This window comes from Triplophysa rosa, linkage group LG12 (genome assembly GCF_024868665.1).
Source record: "Triplophysa rosa linkage group LG12, Trosa_1v2, whole genome shotgun sequence".
In the NCBI taxonomy this organism is placed as follows: Eukaryota; Metazoa; Chordata; class Actinopteri; order Cypriniformes; family Nemacheilidae; genus Triplophysa; species Triplophysa rosa.
This window is the reverse complement of record NC_079901.1, coordinates 7774127-7794671: the sequence shown is the minus strand read 5'-3', so window position 1 is coordinate 7794671 and position 20545 is coordinate 7774127. Positions and strand designations below refer to the sequence as shown.

General features: G+C 39.3%; 2 protein-coding genes across 3 annotated transcripts; one reads left to right on the top strand and one right to left on the bottom strand.

Moving 5' to 3' along the window:
• Positions 1–1246: 1246 nt before the first annotated feature.
• Positions 1247–12512, top strand: fam118b (family with sequence similarity 118 member B). 2 transcript variants are annotated; one of them, XM_057348637.1, is made up of 8 exons: positions 1247–1393; positions 2914–3000; positions 3286–3538; positions 5729–5956; positions 10546–10674; positions 10766–11078; positions 11160–11225; positions 11501–12512. In XM_057348637.1, the coding sequence occupies exons 1-8, from the start codon at positions 1338–1340 to the stop codon at positions 11512–11514; spliced, it is 1146 nt and encodes a 381-aa protein (XP_057204620.1). In that variant the 5' UTR covers positions 1247–1337; the 3' UTR covers positions 11515–12512. The 2 variants fall into 2 exon arrangements, with proteins under 2 accessions (XP_057204620.1, XP_057204621.1); XM_057348638.1 differs by lacking the exon at positions 1247–1393 and adding an exon at positions 1689–1985.
• Positions 12513–13023: 511 nt separating this feature from the next.
• srpra (SRP receptor subunit alpha) lies at positions 13024–20219 on the bottom strand. The gene is made up of 15 exons (XM_057347972.1): positions 20142–20219; positions 19879–20028; positions 18688–18771; positions 18435–18598; positions 17718–17878; positions 17479–17638; positions 17147–17309; positions 16725–16912; positions 16501–16616; positions 16272–16358; positions 16023–16195; positions 15729–15942; positions 15479–15642; positions 14814–14912; positions 13024–14286 (listed from the first exon to the last, which is right to left on the bottom strand). The coding sequence occupies exons 2-15, from the start codon at positions 19999–20001 to the stop codon at positions 14158–14160; spliced, it is 2025 nt and encodes a 674-aa protein (XP_057203955.1). The 5' UTR covers positions 20002–20028; positions 20142–20219; the 3' UTR covers positions 13024–14157.
• Positions 20220–20545: the final 326 nt, after the last annotated feature.

Sequence of the window (20545 nt, the reverse complement as noted above, 5' to 3'; positions counted from 1 at the left end):
CTTTATTACCTGGTCAATGGGTAAGTAGTTTTATAAGAGCATCAGAGGAAGAAAGTAGTGAAAAGAGGATGTTGTGTCTGTTTGCAGATGTTTACAAACTGTTTGATGCTTCATTTACTCTGGGCACATCATGGCCTGCCATTAACCCATTTACTGTTTTACGGCAAGCAGCACTTGAAAGAGAACATTTCTTACATTCACTGAGAATAAACGACTTTAAAATGAGCACCTTAACTGACTTGAGCTTTTCGTTGGCCATCTGCTATCTGAGTTTACACATTCTTTTAATGATTAGGGCCTATATGACAAAACGTTGAACCTAAAGCCAACCTGTTAGTAAATCACTGTCTTCTCACTTTGGAGAGACGATTTTTTTCATCATTCATTCACCCTGATGTCATTCCAAACCTGTATGACTTCCTTTCTTCTGCACAACACAAAAGAAGATATTTTGAAGAATGTTGGTAACCAAACAAAATTGGCCTCCGTTGACTTTTATTGTATGGACAAACCGAGTTTCACACAAGAGTCATATAACTTAGGCCTACAGGTTTTGAACAACATGAGGGTCAATAAATAAGTTATTAACACAGAAATTTAGATTTTTTTTGGAACAATGATTTATTTAAAAAAAACAGCAGGGTAATTTCATTTATCTAAATAAATAGTCACATACATACATAAATTAATATTTATCAAAATAGCTCACTTCGCTGTATCAACTTGACCCCATAAGTAATGTTTTTTCCGAAACCACGTGACCTGCGTGTGACGTGATAACATGAACTACATGGATTTTTTCTATTTTACTGATTTTAATAATACAAAGTAAGAATATTAACTAACTGCCAGCTATGCTATTTACGCTGTTGTGATTTAGGAATCGATAAAATTCTGTTTTTAGATTTTACATGGCCACACAAGACGTGCTCATATCAACTGTTACTTGTGTTATTCAGAAATGTCGAATATGTTAGTAAAGAGTAAACATGAATCCGTGTATTCTGTCAAATATGTTATAATATATGTTGTAATATAACTGTATGTGTTATAATGTTGTAATTATATTTACCTGTCATTATTTAGGCTATCATAAACTGTCAGGTTTTTCCACGAATTATTGCGTTGCGTTGTCATAACGCAGTATATTTCAACACTTTCGACAGATGTCAGCAGACGAGATGCTGATCCCACGAGAAGGGCACAGTACAGTATTTACATTTTACACAAGCAGAGATCACTTGGTACACGCTCATAATTCAGGGAAAAGTCAATCGCAGAGTTGAACGAGGTGGAGAAACAAAGCTGAACAGTAGGGGCTAGTAGACAAAGAATACATGTTCACTCCAATAGACGATGGTCCTGAACCTCTCCAGCCACCTACAGAATTAAGGTAAAAAGTTACAAAATGTCTATTTCATACAGCTTTTTTACCAAGGGCATTTTGTGCTTTTGGCATGTTCCAAAATAAAGAATATTCATGTAAATATAGTGTTAGGTCAGCTTCTTGTGTCAACTATTGTGAACCTTAGGCACATTAAATAATTTGAAATAACGAATTTATAAATAATTAATGTATAAATGTAAAACTAAGAAATGATTAAAAAAAATAAGACTGCCAATCACACATCGACGCAAGAGCGCGCGCGCACATCCCACACATCCGCTCGCTGCTGAGTGAGCTCAGGGACGCGCGTGCGGCGTGAGTAGTCTCTGCTACCGCTTATGTTCACGCAAGAGTTTGCAGAGGCGAGATTCTGTCCAGCCAGGTGCTTCATCAAAATCTCAGATCATTATTTAAGGCCCTCCGTGTGTTTTAAAGCTTTACTGGTATTTAATACCGGAACGTACAGAAAGCGATTCATAGAAAGTTTGTATGATAGCGAGTTTCTACTATATAAGTTAGCCTTTCTTTATCATTATCGACCGCTTTTGTTAGTGTACATTTAAAACAATACTGCTGTCGTCCGTTTTTGTTTCTCTGGGTAAGTCATGTTTCATCATTTTCTTTAAGATACGTTTTGTTTACCTACATACTATTTTAATGTTGTTTTTGTCCAATTGCATGTCATTCTCGTTTAACCTGAATTACATAAGCTACAGTGTCATTTAGTAAATAAACTTTATAAAGATGTAACGTTACTTTTTGTCAATAATAACGTTAAAGTGTGACCCTTAAGTAATGTCTATAAAGAGCAGTAGTTTAATATTAGCCTTTATGCTAAAGCTGCACTGTCACATATGGAACAAAAGCAACAGGTGACTGAACTTCAGCAAAACCTAACGTTACCAGCAAAAACCTCTATAAATAAAAACATGTTACATCTTAATAATGTCGTTATAAATACGGTATTAACGTTAACATAACAGGCATACGTGTTTTCAGTTATTCGTTTTCAAATAGTTAGATGAATAAAATCACGGATGTGGCTAGCCTTTTAACTTTAGCTTGCTAGCTGAATGAGTTCGTCTTGGTTTTTTCAGGGTTGTGTTTGTTGTCTTCGATTATCATTGATTTTTTCCTGTTCCTGAGTCTGTCAGACATGTGTTTGGTCTAAACGACAGAAAAAGAGATACATAAATAGAATTGTACTGTGTTAAAAGAACCAGCTGCTTGCATCCAATGGGCAAAGTGACGTGTACAAGAAAGCACTGCAGCATCTTTAGTTCTGTTACTCATCTTGAGTATGTAAATAGTAAATACTCTCAATCTCACAGACAATGAGGAATCCTTCAATGACAGGACTTCATCCAATTAAGTCATTAGATTTAAGCTTTATTGACCTTCAAAGTGAACACTTGACTCCTAAGAAGAGCACGCATGTTTAATTCTCAGTCATTCTCAGTGTAATCCTTGTGTACTACTCAGTTTGACTTGATTTAACAGACACACATTTGGGACTTTTTTTGCAGTCGAATGGCCTCTGTTGTCACAGTGAAGACAGAGAAGCGTCCTGCCCCTGTTACCGAGGATGGTGACCCTGTGGCTAAGAAGGCCAGGTATGAAAACAACAGATGTTCACGTCTTAATTTCCAGCCAGCACATTCTAAACCAAAATAGTTTTTTTAACCATCAGCTTATTACTCATACAAAAATGTGATTCATCAATAGCCATGCAGTAACCCATGACTGTTTATTTCCTCATCGGAGTAATCTGATTTGAAACCTTTATTGTAAAGGATTGTTTAAAAGATTAAACTGCATGTACAAAATGTCAAGCATTGTATACGTATGAATCTTTCCTCTGACCTGTTTCCATTTCCCTTCCTCTCCGTTAACCACAGGAAGTTGTTGCCCAGCCTGAAGACCAAGCGCGCCCCTGAGCTGGTGCTGGTGATCGGGACGGGGGTGAGCTCGGCCGTAGCTCCACAGGTACCCGCTCTGCGCTCTTGGAAAGGTCTGATCCAGGCGCTGCTGGATGCTGCCAATGACTTTGATTTGCTTGAAGAGGAAGAGAGTCGACGTTTCCAGAAAAGTCTGCAGGAGGACAAGAACCTGGTGCACGTTGCTCATGACCTCATCCAGAAACTTTCACCGGTAAGACCTATGTGTTATTCGGTGCTTTAATGCACGCTGCAGCTCTGTTTTCAGAAATTAACGTGATAAATAAAGAGCCACAAAAGCGGTTTTATTTTTCCTGTTTGTTCTGAATCTGTTTGTTGTTTCATGGGTTTGTTTAGAGAATGTTCGTGGTTATGTCAGGCAATTTTCTCTCTTTGCAACCACAAGCACATTGATGCATGGACTTGTTATGTTCTTATAAAAGTGTAAAGGGATTGTTTTTATCAAAAATCTTAATTTCATATCCCTAAAATGAAATACAACCCTGCTTTTGTAACACAACATGTTTGTTTATGCTACAGTGGCAGGCAGTGAGCAGTTTAGAGAGAAGAGATTGACTTTGGGTTTGTGTGTCATTAGTTCATTCCTTTCATCCAGAGTCATGTGGCACCTCTGTTGGTGTTGATGTTTTCGCCTTTCATTCACAGGCATGCACACTGACCCATCCAAACACGTCCAAACAGCGCTCAATGTTTTATCCCTGTTTTTATGGGCAAGCCCCTCTATCATTAGCATCCGTGCCCACCAGTATCAGTAGAGGATTTAGATGGCATTAGGTTTATAAAAGGGGGTTATGTGATGAATTTCAAGCTTCAGTGTTGTTGTTACATCGCCTGGAACGGTCATAGCTGGACATTCTTGCTACAACAAAGCTCCTAGACAAACATCACTTTACATCCCATGAACGTCCAAGCTCATTTTAACAAGCAGAGTTGTTTGTTATGGCGTAAAGGTCTGTAATCTCCACAGGCCACGAGCCGTTTAAACTAGTTGTGTGAGTTTGTAGTCTCGTGTAAGCATAACAGACCCTGGCGGATCAGGGCGAAAATAATTATAGGCTAATCTGAACACGCCTTCAGGATTCATACCTCCCAAATAACATGCCATGGCTAGATGCTGTTTTTTAATGTTAAATATTTCTCCAGTTACATCAGAGGTGAATTTGTGCTGGATCCAACACCTTTCATGTGATTCAAAATTTGTGTTTAAAAGATATACCATTCAAAACATACAGTCTATATGGATTAACAATTTTATGATCATTCTGCACTTTAGCTTTTTATCAGACTCAGATTTAAACGAAACACTTTGGGCTGTTTTAAAAAGAGGTAGGGGCCACTCAAAATGTCCTGCCCTAACTTCCTGTTTCAGTGGAAAATATGTGAATTTAAGGCACTTTAGTGGATCTTTGATGAAATAAAATACTTTTCAAAATAATCAAATTTGCCGAACAATTTCCCCCCAGTCATTTTCAAGTTATTAGAAATCCCTCCTTCATTGCATTAAACCTGTTATGCCCAACAAAAGTAGATAGCTCTACCCTGAAAGCCGTGTACTGGGGCCGCTTCTGTTTGCTGCCTAAAGAGCTGTTGATTTTAATGAGTTTTGTTGCATCGTTTCACTCATTTCCCGTGTTAAAAGCCCTCTTTCCTTTCATGTTCCGTAAAGGATCCATCCATCAGATCCATCTCCCCAATTCTTCTTTTAGATCTGCACCTTTGACATGTTTGGTCATGGATGTGTACCTGCAAAAAGTCATGTCTTTCCTTGCTTTTTGTATTTAGAGGTCACGGCTGATCGTAAAGCCATTTTTCAAGACTGACAGGCACCTGTGTTACATAAGACCATCTGTACACACAGGAACATGTTTGAGGTGTGGAGGTAGTAGTAATCGGTCTTCCTGTGGATGTGGATTCCTACAGTGGCGCAGATCTGTAATCTGTATCTTTGTAGCTTCTCAGGGCTACTAATCTCACCATAGCAAGCTATTCATAGCACCATCTCTGTCTCACTGTCGCTGGTTTTCCGTGTGCTTCTGCCAAGCGACGAGAGGATAAATGGAGCTCAGTGTAATGAGATTTTGTTACTGACCACAGCAAGGACACCACTGTCAAAACTCCTCTATTTCCAGCCATCAGTTCACAATCCTTGATGAAGGAATAAAATGTTGTACGCATGCAAAACTGTTGTCATTTTATGTACAAAAAAGAAGAATTATTTATAGAATATTTTTCTTCTCATGTGGAAACAGCACACTGTGGTACTCTTCGCATTACCACATTCTCCCACACCGGCTGCTTATGCAATCGCAAAAACCCCAGCCAACAAAACAAGAAGTTGATTTGTTTTAGTCTCCCTTACTTTGTATGTTTTCGCTCCCTGCAGCGGACGGGAAACGTACGCTCCACCTTCTTCAAAGACTGCCTCTACGAGGTGTTTGATGACCTGGAATGTAAGATGGAGAATGCTGGCAAGCATCTCCTCAGCTCAGTGTTGCAACTGATGGAGAGTGGAGCTCTGGTCCTCACCACCAACTTCGACAACCTGCTAGAGATCTACGCTGCCCATCAAGGGACCAAGCTTGAGTCTCTGGATCTCACAGATGAGAAGAAGGTAACGGCTATTTATGAGTTTTCATAGGCTTGGTTTGAATTGAGTTGGCATTCTGGACAAAAAATAGGTAGAGTTGCACCAATGTATCAGACGCAGATATTTATCAAGTGATTTTTGTATGAATCATTTATTTATTAATAGTGTATTTGGGTCAGCGACATTTAAGGATTTTTGACAGGCTAATTAAAAATCTCTTATTAATCTTGAGTACCTATCTTCGAAGAGTATTTAGTTTGATCACATTTATAAAAGACAGATACAGCTGTACGATTATTATCGAAAACAGGCGACCTCCTGCACGAGCAAACAATACATAATTGCATTATCCCTGTTTAACTGTTGATTCACTATAAGTTCATGTGGTGTACCTTATGCACGAATACACCAATTTCCAGCAAAACACAGACATATGACTCAGTTTGACTTACCGCGTGCGGTTCATGTGCGGCATCTTTTAGCGCTGGGACCGCTCCATCTATCAGTTTCAAACAATCTGCAAATCCAGCGTTATATCCACCGTTTTATATATCATTCATCACCCAAATGCAGTGAACAAACAAATGCAGCTGAACATCGCGAACGAAGGAGCACATTGATTGGTGTGCACTTTCTCCCGCTCTCGCTGGTTGACGCGTGGGCGTGCTTTTCCGGGAGAATTGTCCAATAGGTCGTTTGCAATCACATTGTTTTTATTCCTATTTTCCTCCATAGGAATTCACTATCACAAACTCAAAGTGCCTATGTTTAACGATCTGGACAATGACCAGGCAAGCCCAAATTTCTGTGTTAAATGTGATAAATACTAGCTTCCGTTAAAAGAACGAGCCCTTATTAAACAGATAAAGTGAAAAATCTTGCGTTTCCCATAGAAGTCCATTTTAAGGAAACGGCTAAATGTACCATAACAAAATACCACAGAAATCCAAAATAAATACATTTGTTTATCAGTGATATCAAACATAAACATGATAACAGAAAAGTTTTATGTTCTCAGTTTGTCGCTGCCTTGAGCCACGTTACATGGTTTCTTTATAATGAACTTTAATGAGTAACAAGCTTAACGTGAGACTAACAGTAGCTAGTGTTTATTACAATTAAGGTTTAATAAAAATTTGGTTTTACGTGGTAGTTGTTTCGGTACGTTAAGCTGTTTCATTATAATGGACTTATATGGGGGAGAAATGCTTAACACGAGATTTATCACTTTATCTGTTTAATCAGGACTCGTTCTTTTAACACCAGCTAGTGTTTATTACGAGGTTTGACAGAATTTTGAGCTCACCTGGTCGTTGTTTAGATACGTTAAACCTTGTTAGTTTTAGAAAGTCATCCGACTCTGCTCATCTCAACCGCAGAATCAGGTTTACAAGCCACTTTTTACCTCTGTTTCTCAGTCAATACTCGCATTTTCCCCCTTCATGAACATCAGCTTTTGCTACACAATAAAAACACCTTTCATGGTTTGATGGATTTGAACAGTCAAAAATGACCTACTATTTTGAGTATGTTATAGTGAATTCCTATGGAGAAAATCACTTGCTGCCCTCCATCAGCACTTCGCGCAGTGCCGTGACGTCATGTGCACACAACCTATAAGGGAGTAAGAAAAGTTGTTACGAAACGGATTTTCATGTTCGAATTTTATGAAAACTTATACGAACGCTGGGGGAGTGTATCGAGTAGGGCTGTAGTCAAGTCCACCATTGTCGAGTCCAAGACCAGGACTAGTTGAGACCGAGTCAAGTCCGAGTCCAAAGAGGTTCGAGTCCAAGTCAAGTCCAAGTCCAGAGAGGTTCGAGTCCAAGTCAAGACCGAGTCCAATTGACACAGTCAAGACAGAGACAGAAAAAAATCATGACTACAAGACCACATACTTAACTATTGATAATTTATGTGATGCAAGAGACAGCATATCTTCTATTCTAAGATAATCATTTTCTTTATTGTTTGTAATGATCAAAAAGCAGATCAAATAATGTCATTTTATTTTTTACTATATAGGTATAGCACTAAAGTCACAAAGCCGAAGTGTAACTGTTTATTACTTTTTTAAGGAACTTTTTATCAGCCCTCCTAACAGCAAGGTTGTGCAGCAATGAACACTTTTGTGCGTGTGTGTGCGTGCGTGCGTGTACGCGCCTGCCCGTGCACGTGCGTGTTCGATAGAGGAGCCGCTAGAAAGAGCAGAGGCTCCACGGCTCGTTTATAAGCACGTTTATAAGCACGTCGGTGCCCATCCTTAAATAACATGTTCATCACAATGACAATAAAAATACGATCAATCTTATCTTCAAGCCCTACTTTCCAAACTTTCTAAAATACTCAAATGCAATGCTAACTCTGAAACATGGCATTAACTTACCTCTCTTTGTGATGCCTTTGCAGGTGTCTTACGAAATTGGATGTTGTCCCACATGTTTCGGGGAAAGTTTTGTTGCAAAAAGTTTCCTTTTAAGCGCACTGTCGATACATTTATTATGGTTTGTAAAACCAATCTGTATTATGCCGCTGCTCGCTGACATCGTGCCTGATAAATGATTGATGCTGGTTCGCGCCGCGGACGAATCATTCATTTGAACCGGTTCTTTCTTTTTAGTGAACCGGTGGAACCAGTTCAGCTGAATCGTTCCCGTTTAGCGTCTCCCGTAAACACTTAATATTATCCACAAATTAATTCAGTTGTTCACTTTCTGGCGTGCATGACAGTCCCGCGGACTTGAACCAATATACCGGAGTTATTTAGTTACAACAACAGCACACACTGAACTGAACTGCTGTATGAAAAGAGAACTTATGAGCACGCGCAGCTCTCGTTCTAGAGTCGAGAGTCGGCAACAGTTTTCGGATCATTAGTTTTCGGATCACAAGAATATTGCTCTATCAATGTTTTGTTTTGAAGGAGAAAATAAAACACATATCGCTGGACTCGGACGAGACCGACTAGAACATTTGTGAGACCAATGACTAAGTCCGAGACAAGTCCGAGTTCAAATACCAACGAGTCCAAGACAAGTCCGAGACCATTAAAAAACGTCTCTAGTCCGGACTCAAGTACTACAGCACTAGTATCGAGCACAGAAAAACTACATCATACGTCCAACTCGTTTTTTGACAAGTTGACCAGAAGCCAGCACGTTTAACATTGTAAAGAAGTCAGAATGCATGACACACTGTGGTACCTTTGAGAATGTAGTGTACACATAAATGCAGAATAAAAAATTTAATCAAGTGATTTTTCGTGTAGATGATTTTTCCATGTCATGTGGTGCGATGCGACCATGTCGACCATGTGGTGCGACCACATCTTAAAATCAATTAATTTCCTTAACATGCTTAACACTAAGAAAAATCTCACTTCTCAGTAATTGAAGTTTTTAGAAATAAAGTATTTGCATTTCTTTGAGTTTTGTTAAGTAATGATCTTATATTTTTGTTCTATAATTTCAGAGTAGTCTTTTAAACTATTTTTTCCTGAAAATCGCATACAACTGATATAAATGTTTTAAACACACCAACATACAGTGTGTACTGTATCAGTGATTCAGATTTCAGCCACAGAAATTAGATTTATTTTTAAATTTAATACAGTTATTGATATTATCGGTCACACCACATGATACGTGGCTGTTATACGTCATTGACCCGTTAATTACTATATTGATTTATTATGAATTGAATATTGTTATTATTATTATAATTATTATAACTTTATTGTTGTATTTTTAATAGTTAATAATTGTATTATTAATATTATATTATGTTTTATCTATATTATATTATATTATATTATAGTAGTATTTTGTATTTTTGTAAGTTTATAACCTTTGGCTAAATTAGTTGTATAAACTAACTTAAAATAATGATCAGTTCAAATCACAAAAGCTAAAATTCATGCGCAAATATCTGAATCGGCCAGTAAGGCTTTGTTAAAATCGGAATCGATCAAAATCAAATCCTGTCTGTGCATAAATTAGGTAGAACTTCTAGATTCAGACTTAATCCCAGTCACTGTTCTTTTAAAAAGCTTACGTCAATGAGGTGATGACACACAGGAAGACATTTTTTGGGGTTGGTTTTTATTAATTCTGCAATTTAACTCCATTGTTTTTTAGAAAGTGAAATTCCCTTCAGAGAAAAAACTGTTAAGGAAGTGTGTAAAAATAAAATACTTTATTATGGTCTTTTAAAACCGTTTGCTATCTCTGCCATGAAAGACATTGAAACAATGTTCCTCTGATGTTGGTTTAGTCACAGGGTTCATCCCTGTTTGCTCTCGGCCATAAATTTTCTTGAGCCAAAGCAGTGAAAGCTCAAGCCAAAGGTCATAAAACCGGCGTTATGGTACCTTGCAAAGCGTCATCTAGTGCATTAGTGCATGTAAGGTGTGCTGTACCTGACCTGAAGGCCACTCTGACAAAAGACACTGCATGTTCAGTTCTCAGCGTCTTTATTCATCAGCCCGTGTGTGTGGTTTTCCATAGCGGGGCCTTTAGGCAGGGTGTTTATGCACTTTTGTCATTAAATGAGTTAAAAGCAACTTGTGAGATCCGGATGGGGTGAAGTGGAGTATGAAACGTGTGTGTGTTTAGGTGCTGGAGTGGGCTCAAGAGAAGAGAAGGCTAAGCGTGCTTCACATTCACGGCGTTTACACCAACCCCAGCGGTATCGTACTGCATCCTGCCGGCTACCAGAACGTTCTGAGGAACACTGAAGTCATGGTGAGGGAATGGTTTTTTACTATAATGAATAAATGAAGTATTATCAAGGGATTTGCATATTTACATGCCTGTTTCAATGCTTCGTTTTCAGAGGGAGATCCAGAAACTCTACGAAACCAAGTCGTTTGTGTTCCTAGGCTGCGGGAGGACGGTGGACGACACCACCTTCCAGGCCCTGTTCCTTGAGGCGGTCAAACACAAGTCCGACCTCGAACACTTCATGCTGGTACGGCGAGAGGACGTTGGGGAATTCAAGAAGCTTCGCGATAACATGCTGGACAAGGGCATTAAGGTCATCTCGTACGGAAACGAATACGCCGACCTGCCGGAGTACTTCGAGCGGCTAGCCAACGAGATCTGTCACCGGGACGTGGAGCGGGAGGTGGCGACGACCAATGGTTGGGGTAAGAGTAGGTCACGCTCACTGTTTAATACCTGTGTGGTGGTTCAGCTCTCTCACTCACTTGTTTCTTTTGTTCTCTCAGGATCGCCCATCTTAGAAGGCGAAGATACCCAGAATGGTTTTATAACCCAGAAAAACCTCCTGCAAGGTTAGGAGCATTTTTGTGTCGCCTTGGCTTGCATGCTAAAAGCATTTCGGGCATTGTAGCATTACGACGCATTGTTTCAGTTTTCTCCTTCAGTGCATGCTTCTAGAAAGATAGAACAGTAGACCTGAACGCAGCAAACAGGTGGCTTTTGTTTCACGCTAAATAAACACATACTCCTATCCTCTGCGCATGACCCCGTGTGGCTTCCCATGATGAATTCATTTTTCCTGTTGATATAAGATCTTCACTGTAGCTCTTCCTCTCTTCCCGTCCAGACGACCACTCGTGACACAAGTGGCAGTCTTAAGAACATTTCCACAGCTCCCCCTGCCGCTCAGGTCTGGTATGACTAGATCTTCACGCACAACAGACTTTCACTGTTTCATGTGATGCGATGTCGTCGGGTTTTCCCTCGCGAGGGAAAGGATAGAGAAAGCACCACCAAGGAAACTGTGAATTCCCTCATCTCAAAGATATGTTTATGAAACTGCGTGTGTGTGTTTGTGTGTGAGATGGAGTTTTTATGTTGTGATTGTTATGTGTGGACCAGGAATGATGTTCAGGGCCAGTGGGATCTTCAACATAGATATGAAATATGAAATATGAGATATGAGATATGAAATGTGGTTTGGCAATTACAGACGTGGGCAAACGGTTTAACAGGAGTCTTAAAATCTCCATGTCAACGCACCAGCATTATTATTGAAGTCATTGGGTGGATCTCATGAAAACTGGGATGAAATATGACCCACATACGTGAAAAATAAAATCTAATCTTTCGTTTTAGTATTTCATTTGATTAATATTCACAATATTCCAATGCAAAATCATCCTGAAACTGTCTTCAGTTTGTGTGTCCTTGAGGTTTTGTGGTAAAATTGGAACTGTGCGTTTTTTGTGAGATTCGCCCAGTGAGCCAGTCTATTCTCTAGGTGGACACTCTGAACACCTTGTCGGTATGACTGAGGTGTGATTCAACATGCATGCGATTTCTCAGGCTATATTTAGAAACATCTCAGCTTTCCTCGTTCTACATGAAAGGGTCACAAGACAAATGAAGACATTAATAAAAAAACATTGCCCTGAAGCCACTTTGTTTTACATTTCAATACACCATTTTTGCACTTTGATTCATTTTCCATTCAGTCTTAAGTGCTACGTCACTTGAAATATATGTAAGCAGATGTTTATAAGACTTGTACTTTACTACAGTGATCAGCTGTTGCGTCATGTCCAGAAATGTCTTAAGGTATTTATATGCTATTTTAAAATAAATCTTCTGTTTCATACCAAATGTGCTGCTGTCATTATTGTCAGGACAGAATACATAAATGTCATAGTAATGGAGTCTGACATGGACTGCAACATAGACTGCAACATATTTAAATTTGACCAATGGAGTTATAAATCAGTCATTTATTCACTCCCATGTGGTTTAAAACCTGTATGTGACTCATGTGGAACACAACGGAAGATATTTTGAGAAATGTCTCTGTGGTTTTGTCCATACAATAGAAGTCAATGGGGACCAATGTTGTTTGGTTGCCAACGTTCTACAAAATATCTTCTTTTGTATTCTGCAGAAGAAAGTAAGTCATACAGGTTTGAAATAAATCTACATCATGGCTTCAGAATTAAATCGTATTAAATTACATTACATATCTTATCAGGGAATGTACTGCAGCAGAAGAGTGGAGCTTGATACACTGCTTAATATTTTCAAGGACCAAAATATTTTCTTATTTAGGGCGTCTTATTGCTAAAACAGACTATTAGCACAAAACATGACAAATTACAGGCTATTATAGCAGCTTTATTTAGGAAATATTACACATTCTCATACAACGTATCCCTTCTATGTAGCATTCCAGTCTTGCCTTTGTGCTAGCGCAAATTAACCCGATGTGCAGGAGAAATAAGAACAGACTTCTAAAACAACCGAACCTGAAAATGAAAAGTTCTTTTGTAGGGCTTTGACATGGTATGCAAAGCATTGAGAAATCAAGACGGCCATATTTCTGGTGAATATAGACGGGTTTAGGACATCATAAATAAGAGAGGGGGAAAAGAGACCATTTGGCCTTCTAAAATAAGTGTATGACTTCTTGGCAGACATTGATCTTCACGCTTTTACCAAACACCTTTCATATCCAGAGACATGACGTCTCAAAAGCAACAATGAAAAAGATCATTGTATGTGTGGGAAGAATAAGAAAAGGCAGCATTTGTAACGAAATAAAGTGTCAGGACAAACAGAACACATCCCTGTTTCGGGAGCAGTGCATCATGGGATCGAGCTGAGGCACTATGGTAGTGAATTCATGAAAACAACAGTTCGGGGTGCAGACTGTCTTGCAAATCTCATTTACATACAGTAATCAAATTAAAAGTAGACAAAATACATTTAGAATATATGATATCTCTTATAACATGAATCCCGCCCCGTTTCTGTTCATCCGGGTGGGAGCTGAGTACAGCGATAAGAACTGAAATGGGAAAGTGAGAAAATACTTTCCTCTTTTATCACTTCACAGATAGTGTGGAGCTCAGAAGAAGCTCCTCTGAGTGACGAAATGGACAGATCTGTATGAAATCGCTGCTTTTCTGATTGGCTACGTTGCATGTCAATCAAAAGAAGTACACTGAGGTTGGTCCAGAGGCGAGATCGAGGCGAATGCTACTCGTTCAATTGAATTACAAACACTTTTCTGACAAAACACAATAAGGATCCTTACTAGGAAATGATGTGAACTGAATTTCAGTTATTTAAATGTGTGGGACAGCAAAAAAACACATCGACAAGTAGGCATGACTGCATTCAAGGTAAGCTGAGTCGGGGTCACAAGATCTAGTTTGCAGCAAAATCGTGGAAGTTGCTTGACCTCCAGAAGCGGCTCTGAAGCTCTGCTGTGTAGATTAGCACGTGTGCTGCTCAGGCCTTCATGAGAGCGCTGACCACGGCCCTGGCGTTGAGGCTGCGCAGATCACTGTACGTCTGCCCGGTGCCCACAAACACGATGGGCTGACCCGTGATGTAGGTCATGGAGATGGCAGCGCCAACCTAAAGAGAACATGGAAAACATCTGAATAACCCGTTTTTCTCCTTAACCAGATAGAAATGACTTGATTATTATGGATCTTTCATGGAGCAAGTGAGCTACTGAGTTCCTTTATCATTTACTCACCCTCATGTCATTTTAAACCTGTATGACTTTCTTCTGCAAAACACAAATGACGATATTTTGTAGAATGTTTGTAACCGAACAACGGCGGTATCCATTTACTTCTATTGTATGGACATAAAACCAATGCAAGTCAATGGGTATCACTGTTGGTTGGTTACCAACGTTCTTTAAAATATCTTAAGTCATACGGGTTTGAAATGACAAGAGGTTGAGTCAATTTGGGGCAAACTATCCCTTTAAACAACTTAAACAAAGTTGTAAATCCTTGTGTAATGTAATGGGTTTTAAAATGAAATATAAAAAAAAGAAGTATTTAAAATGCATGGATTGTGTGATCCATCTCAGCATATGAAATGAAGCTGTGTACAGTATATGAAGGATTGATTTCTGGATCTTTTGTTACCTTGTCATCGATGGTGTCAAATTTGGTAAGAACGATGCCATCAATCAGTCTGGGTTTGTCAGTCTTGGAATGATCAGCCAGCGCTTGATTAAATTTAACCTACAACAAGAAATTCAATTTCATTTATTTACTAGCAATATTCACACATTAAAAATGTAATATGTTAGGTGTTTCTACTGGTCAAAAGTAATGAGTTTTAATAACGATTTGATCTTTTTCTAAAACTTTTGACCGGTTGTGTAGAATACACTGCTTTTCTAGTGCATGTAGGTAGAACAGGTAGAATTTGCATGAAAGATCGTTGTCTTTAATTGGTCTGGTCTGTTGAGAGGAAGTTCACAGAATTTACTTTGAATATTAAGCGGTGATGACCAACGCAATACTAAAATCTCAATGTAAGCGACTGCTTGATTTCGTTAGTTTCTAGTTTAGGTGAATTTTTGTACAGTACATATAAAACTGGATCGTAACCTACTAAATAAATTACACCACTGCTAAGTTCTTATATATTATTTTTTATTTAAACTGTTTTATCAATTAGCATTGTTTTCAACATGGCCCTAAACAAACAAGCCCAAAAGATATTGGTAGAAACTTGACATAAATCTATTATTGGCCATTTCTGACATTACACTAGAGCTAAAACAGTGCCGTGCGAAACCCACCAGCTGATCCACGGCCTCGTTGCCCACCAGTGCTTCTCCCACAAACAGAACCAGGTCTGGATTATTGACCGCTATCAATTTAGCCAGCGCAGTCATGAGAGGGGCGTTATCCTGCATACGGCCAGCTGTGTCGATCAGCACTACATCAAAGCCCTGGTTACGAGCTGCGGACACCATCGAATAATGAGACATGTTAACCATTAATCTCTAAAGCAAGCATTCAACCACTCAAAATAACGCGAGCGGTTACCGAAGGCGATGGCTTCCATGGCGATCCCGGCCGCATCTTTGCCGTAGCCCTTTTCAAAGAGCTCGACGGCAGACCGCCCTCCGTGTTTCTCAGGAGGGTGCAGCGAGTTCAGACGGCGCTGATGAGTCCTCAGCTGCTCCACGGCACCCGCACGGAAGGTGTCACAGGCGGCGATGAGCACCGTGATGCCGTTCTCGATCAGCCAATAGGAGATCTGTACCAAAAAAACCGTCACACGATGCTAAGGATGATTCATTTAACAACCGAAAAATGAGTCTGCGTTCAGCGGTCGACCTTGGCGAGGTTGGTGGACTTCCCGACGCCGTTCACCCCACAAAAGGTGATGACGAAAGGTTTGCGCTGGGAACGAGCATCCAGCACGTCCCTCAAGATGTCCACGCGACGCTTGGGCTGCAAGATCTGCACCAGCGAGTCCTGCAGCGATTGCTTTACCGTAGAGGCCACAGCTGGAGATGAAATGAGAGAGATTTAGACAAAAAAGTGATGATTTATAAGGATGAAGAAGATGTGTGGTGTACTCACTGGTGAAAGTGCCCATGACTTTGCCTTCCAGTTTTTTGGCCACGGAATCACAGAGCCGGGAGGATATTTCAGCTGCTACATTCTTGGCTTAAAATAAAACAGTGGTTGAATATTGTGCTGTTTGCTATAAAAGTATACAAAAACCTACTTTTCAATCGATGAAATAGGCAACCACACACACCGTTTCAAATTTGTACCACAAAAATATAATAGAAGTGTGACGTCATACCGATGAGATGGTCTCTCATCTTGTCGAGTACTGGCATCATGTCCTCCTGAGACAGATTCTTAGATCCCACCAGACCTTTCAGCATCCCAAACATTCCCCCAAAACCCTTCTTAGCCCTTAAAAACACAAATGCACCAAGATAAATGATCCAAACTTTATCTGGAGGTTTCATTATTGAGGCGGTGTTGGAACGATACATTATAGAAGGTAAAGAAATAAATTACCCCTTCTTGTTAGTGTTTGCCACCACAACTCTCTCCTTCTCCTCCTCCTCCTTCTCCTTCTCCTTCTCCTCCTCCTCCTCCTCCTCCTCCTCCTCCTCCTCCTCCTCTTCTTCATCGTCATCCTCTTCATCTGAGGACTCATAATCTACCCCTCGTAGGTCACCTTTCATTGAATCCACCTGGATCAGCTGCCAGAGAGATCAAAGTTTAATGTTATTAATTAACATTAATGTATGACTTTCTTCCTTCTGCAGAACACAAAAGAAGACATTTTGAAGAAAATACACAAAACCACTGAGACATTTCTCAGAAGATCTTCTTTTGTGTTTCACCAAAGATAGAGTCACATACAGGTTTCGAATGACATGAGAGTGAAATTATGATGGCGTTTTTATTCTAAAGCGTTTTTAATGGTTACATACTGGTTCAACTGGGGTTTCCTTGTCTTGGTTTTGTGCATCACTGGAGTTGTCGCCGTTGGTTCCACTGTAGTCCAGCTCTCCAGTGTTTTTTCCACCCATGTCCCACACACGGTTCACCTTCCCCTTTGGCTTCTGGGGTTTAGGGGACGACTTACTGTGAAAACTAAATTACGATCAGGTGTTGAAATTGCAGTCTGTGAGCAAACCGGCTAATTGTAACCACGACTTGACATCTTGTGGGGAACAAAAATGAACTTTCGTAATAATTTGTCATTTATAGGTTTGAATGTAGGCCTTCGTTTGCAATGCAAGAGGTGTATAAAGTCTCACACCTGGTCTTTTCTGGTTTTCCTCCACCTAACTGCTTGCTGATGAACTTGGCACGGTTCTTCTCAATAATCTCCTCTTGGGTCAGAGCCTCGATTCCGTTCTCCACGGTCTTTTTCGAGGCGGTCTGGGGGGCAGCTTTAGGCTGATCAACCCTCGTTTCAACTGACAAATAAAACGCAGAAAAACATTTGGAACTTGAACAGACTGTAATACGTTACTCAGTAATAATCTGATGCCTCACCTTCTTTTTTGGCGTTTTTGGATTTCTTGCCACCTTGCTCTTTGCTTTTATCTCCATCTTTTGTCTCAATCATAGACTTCACAGTTTTCTGGGACTTCTGAGACTCATTGAAAGTCCTCATAGATGCGGGGGCCTTGGCTCTGCTGCCCTCCTCCGCCTCCCTAAAACAACACACAAACAAATCCCAAATTACGATGCCTACAATTTTAAAATCCCACAGAGTGATGGTTACATTTCTGTTTAGATTTTATTGTTTATTATAAAGCATATCGAGCAGGGCAAAACTTTTATTTTATCATATATTTATTCTAATTAGTTTCTTGCAACTTGCAACTGCAGACCATAAGTTTTGCAAGCTATTTGCAAGTGATAGTTCAACCAAAAATAAAAATTCTGTCATTACTTAATCATCCTCTTGTCATTTCAAACCTCTATGACTTTTGTTCTTCCGCAGAACACAAAAGAAGATATTTTGAAAAATGTTAACTGGCCCCCATTCACTTGCATTGGTTTTGGGTCCATACAATAGAAGGCAATGGGGGCCAGTGCTGTTCGGTTACCAACGTTCAATGACAATGACAAGAGGGCGAGTAAATGATGACAAAACTTCCATTTTTGGGTGAACTATCACTTTAACTGCATGTGAATATGTATAACGTATATGTACAAAAAAAGAACATGTATGGAAGAAATACTAGTTGTCTTCCAGAGACTTACTTTAGGAGTTGGTGGAAGTCATCTCCAAACTCAAAGTTATGGAGCAGGAACTTCAGGGCACCTCTCTGCTCAAGCTTATTCTTGTATCGATCTCTAAAGTGAAGCTGGACGTCATCTATAAACTTGTCCACATACGTCAGCGTCAGGATCTTTTGAAAACCCACCTAAAGGAACAGAGCCACTCGATCAGTCATGCAATGATGAATCAGCTTCTCTTCATGTATTGACAGTGAGACGAACAGTAAACACTCACCACAAACACAAGTTCAAACTCATTGTCCAGCTTGTATTTAAGACTGAGGGCATTGTGAGTAAAGGAGTTATTTCCACTCCTCTCCTGCAAAACAAAAGCCAAAAAACATTCACTTGCAAATACTCACGACAAACTACGACAATCTGAAAGACAACATTTTGGCATTATTTAAGACTACCATAATATAATTAATTTCCCACAAATCCTTTGGTATGCCTTTCGGACATGAAATATGTGACCCTGGACCACAAAACAAGTCTAAATACTTTTTATAGAATTTATCAAATAGTTGTCTCTCGACCAAATATTGTCCTATTCTAACCATACATCAGTGGAAAGCTTATTTATTCAGCTTTCGGATGATGTATAAATCTTTTTGTGGCCCAGGGTCACATATACAGGACGAGTCTCATAGAGGCTTTATAGCAATTTGCATCATTTTGAAGCCTAAAAAGGCAGTCAAAATCTCAGACTTGGTCCCACAAAAAAAAGAAAGCATTCGGGAGTTGAACATCACAAGGGTGAGTAAATGATGACATGACTTTTATTTTTGAATGAACTATCCCTTTTAAATATGGATTTTACAAAGTTTTACATTAAACCTAATAAATATATTACCATGTATTTTTTCTCTGCAACTTTTCTTTATTTAATGTAACTTGAAATGTTCTACTCTATTTTTTTTAACTAGCAAAATAAACAGCAACATTACCAGCAACTATTGCTGCACACACACGGTAATAATAAACGTAAAAAAATTCATAATAACAACACCTTCACGTTATTTTATAATTACTGTCCTTATGACATTTTATAATTATTTTCCTTATAATAATGAATAATTATTATTATTTTCATGATAAGTAAACTTTAATCCACAGCCTGTTGTAAAAACTCCAATCTAGCATATGTAGTATGACGCAATACACATGACTGCACAACAAGTACACCTGAAACTCCAAAAAAGAAAAAAAGCACCTGAAACTCCACCTCAAACACCATCTAATGTATTTTATTTCATTATTCATATATAATGTATCACAGATTCCATAGTAACCTACACCATCATACTCAAACAAGTGTGTTTGCTGGGCCACATGACATCTGTCAGCCTACAGCTGATCTAACGTTACGATCTGCAATGCATTACTGATGTGTAACTGATCTTACGACACGTCCGGCGTGTCTCACCTGGAGGATGACGGAGCGGATGAGAGCGTTGACAGGCCCGGTGAAGGATTCCGTGACCCCGGCTCCCTGAAAACACCACAACACGATCCCCCCCTTACTGAAGATGGCGAAGAAGTCCAGCATCTCTGCCAAACACCGATGAACCCGAAACTACGAGGAACAGAACAAACACTGACGGTTAAAAACACGTGTAAAAAATAAATATGAGCTCCGCGGTCCCCCTGGGCTTATGGAGATAATGTGCGTAGTGCTAACTGCTGTACCTGCTTTCAAAATCCACTATCAGACACGTCAGTGCCACTGTGAGGAACTGAGGAAGTGTCGCAACTTCCGGTCGGTGGATATCCCACCTTGTCATGTGATCGACGGTTGCAATCGGTGTCTAAATATTTTTTTATTTATAAATACAGATTGTTAAAAAATTCCTTCCTGCTCTGTTTAATATACGAATGTTTTATTGAATAACTTCACATTTCGTAAGCCAATTAATGTTTTTAAAGCCCCTATGACGTTTATTATGTATGTGTTGTTGTAAGTTTATGCAAACTCGAACTCTGCCTGTAATAACATAAATAACTACCGATATTACACAGTGTAATAGTATTTTGTAATAATATAATAATAATATGTTTATTTAACATGTGCGGTTATATTAATATTTAAAACT

Excerpts from the sequence above, each read along its gene's own strand:
- fam118b (XM_057348637.1), top strand. The coding sequence starts at position 1,338 with ATGTTCACTCCAATAGACGATGGTCCTGAACCTCTCCAGCCACCTACA. Across the intron at positions 5,957-10,545 it reads ATCTCACAGATGAGAAGAAG|GTGCTGGAGTGGGCTCAAGA; the intron begins GTAACGGCTATT and ends GTGTGTGTTTAG. Across the intron at positions 11,079-11,159 it reads GGCGACGACCAATGGTTGGG|GATCGCCCATCTTAGAAGGC; the intron begins GTAAGAGTAGGT and ends TTGTTCTCTCAG.
- srpra (XM_057347972.1), bottom strand. The coding sequence starts at position 20,001 with ATGCTGGACTTCTTCGCCATCTTCAGTAAGGGGGGGATCGTGTTGTGG. Across the intron at positions 16,359-16,500 it reads GATGAGAGACCATCTCATCG|CCAAGAATGTAGCAGCTGAA; the intron begins GTATGACGTCAC and ends TTTTATTTTAAG. Across the intron at positions 16,196-16,271 it reads AGTCATGGGCACTTTCACCA|CTGTGGCCTCTACGGTAAAG; the intron begins GTGAGTACACCA and ends TTTCATCTCCAG.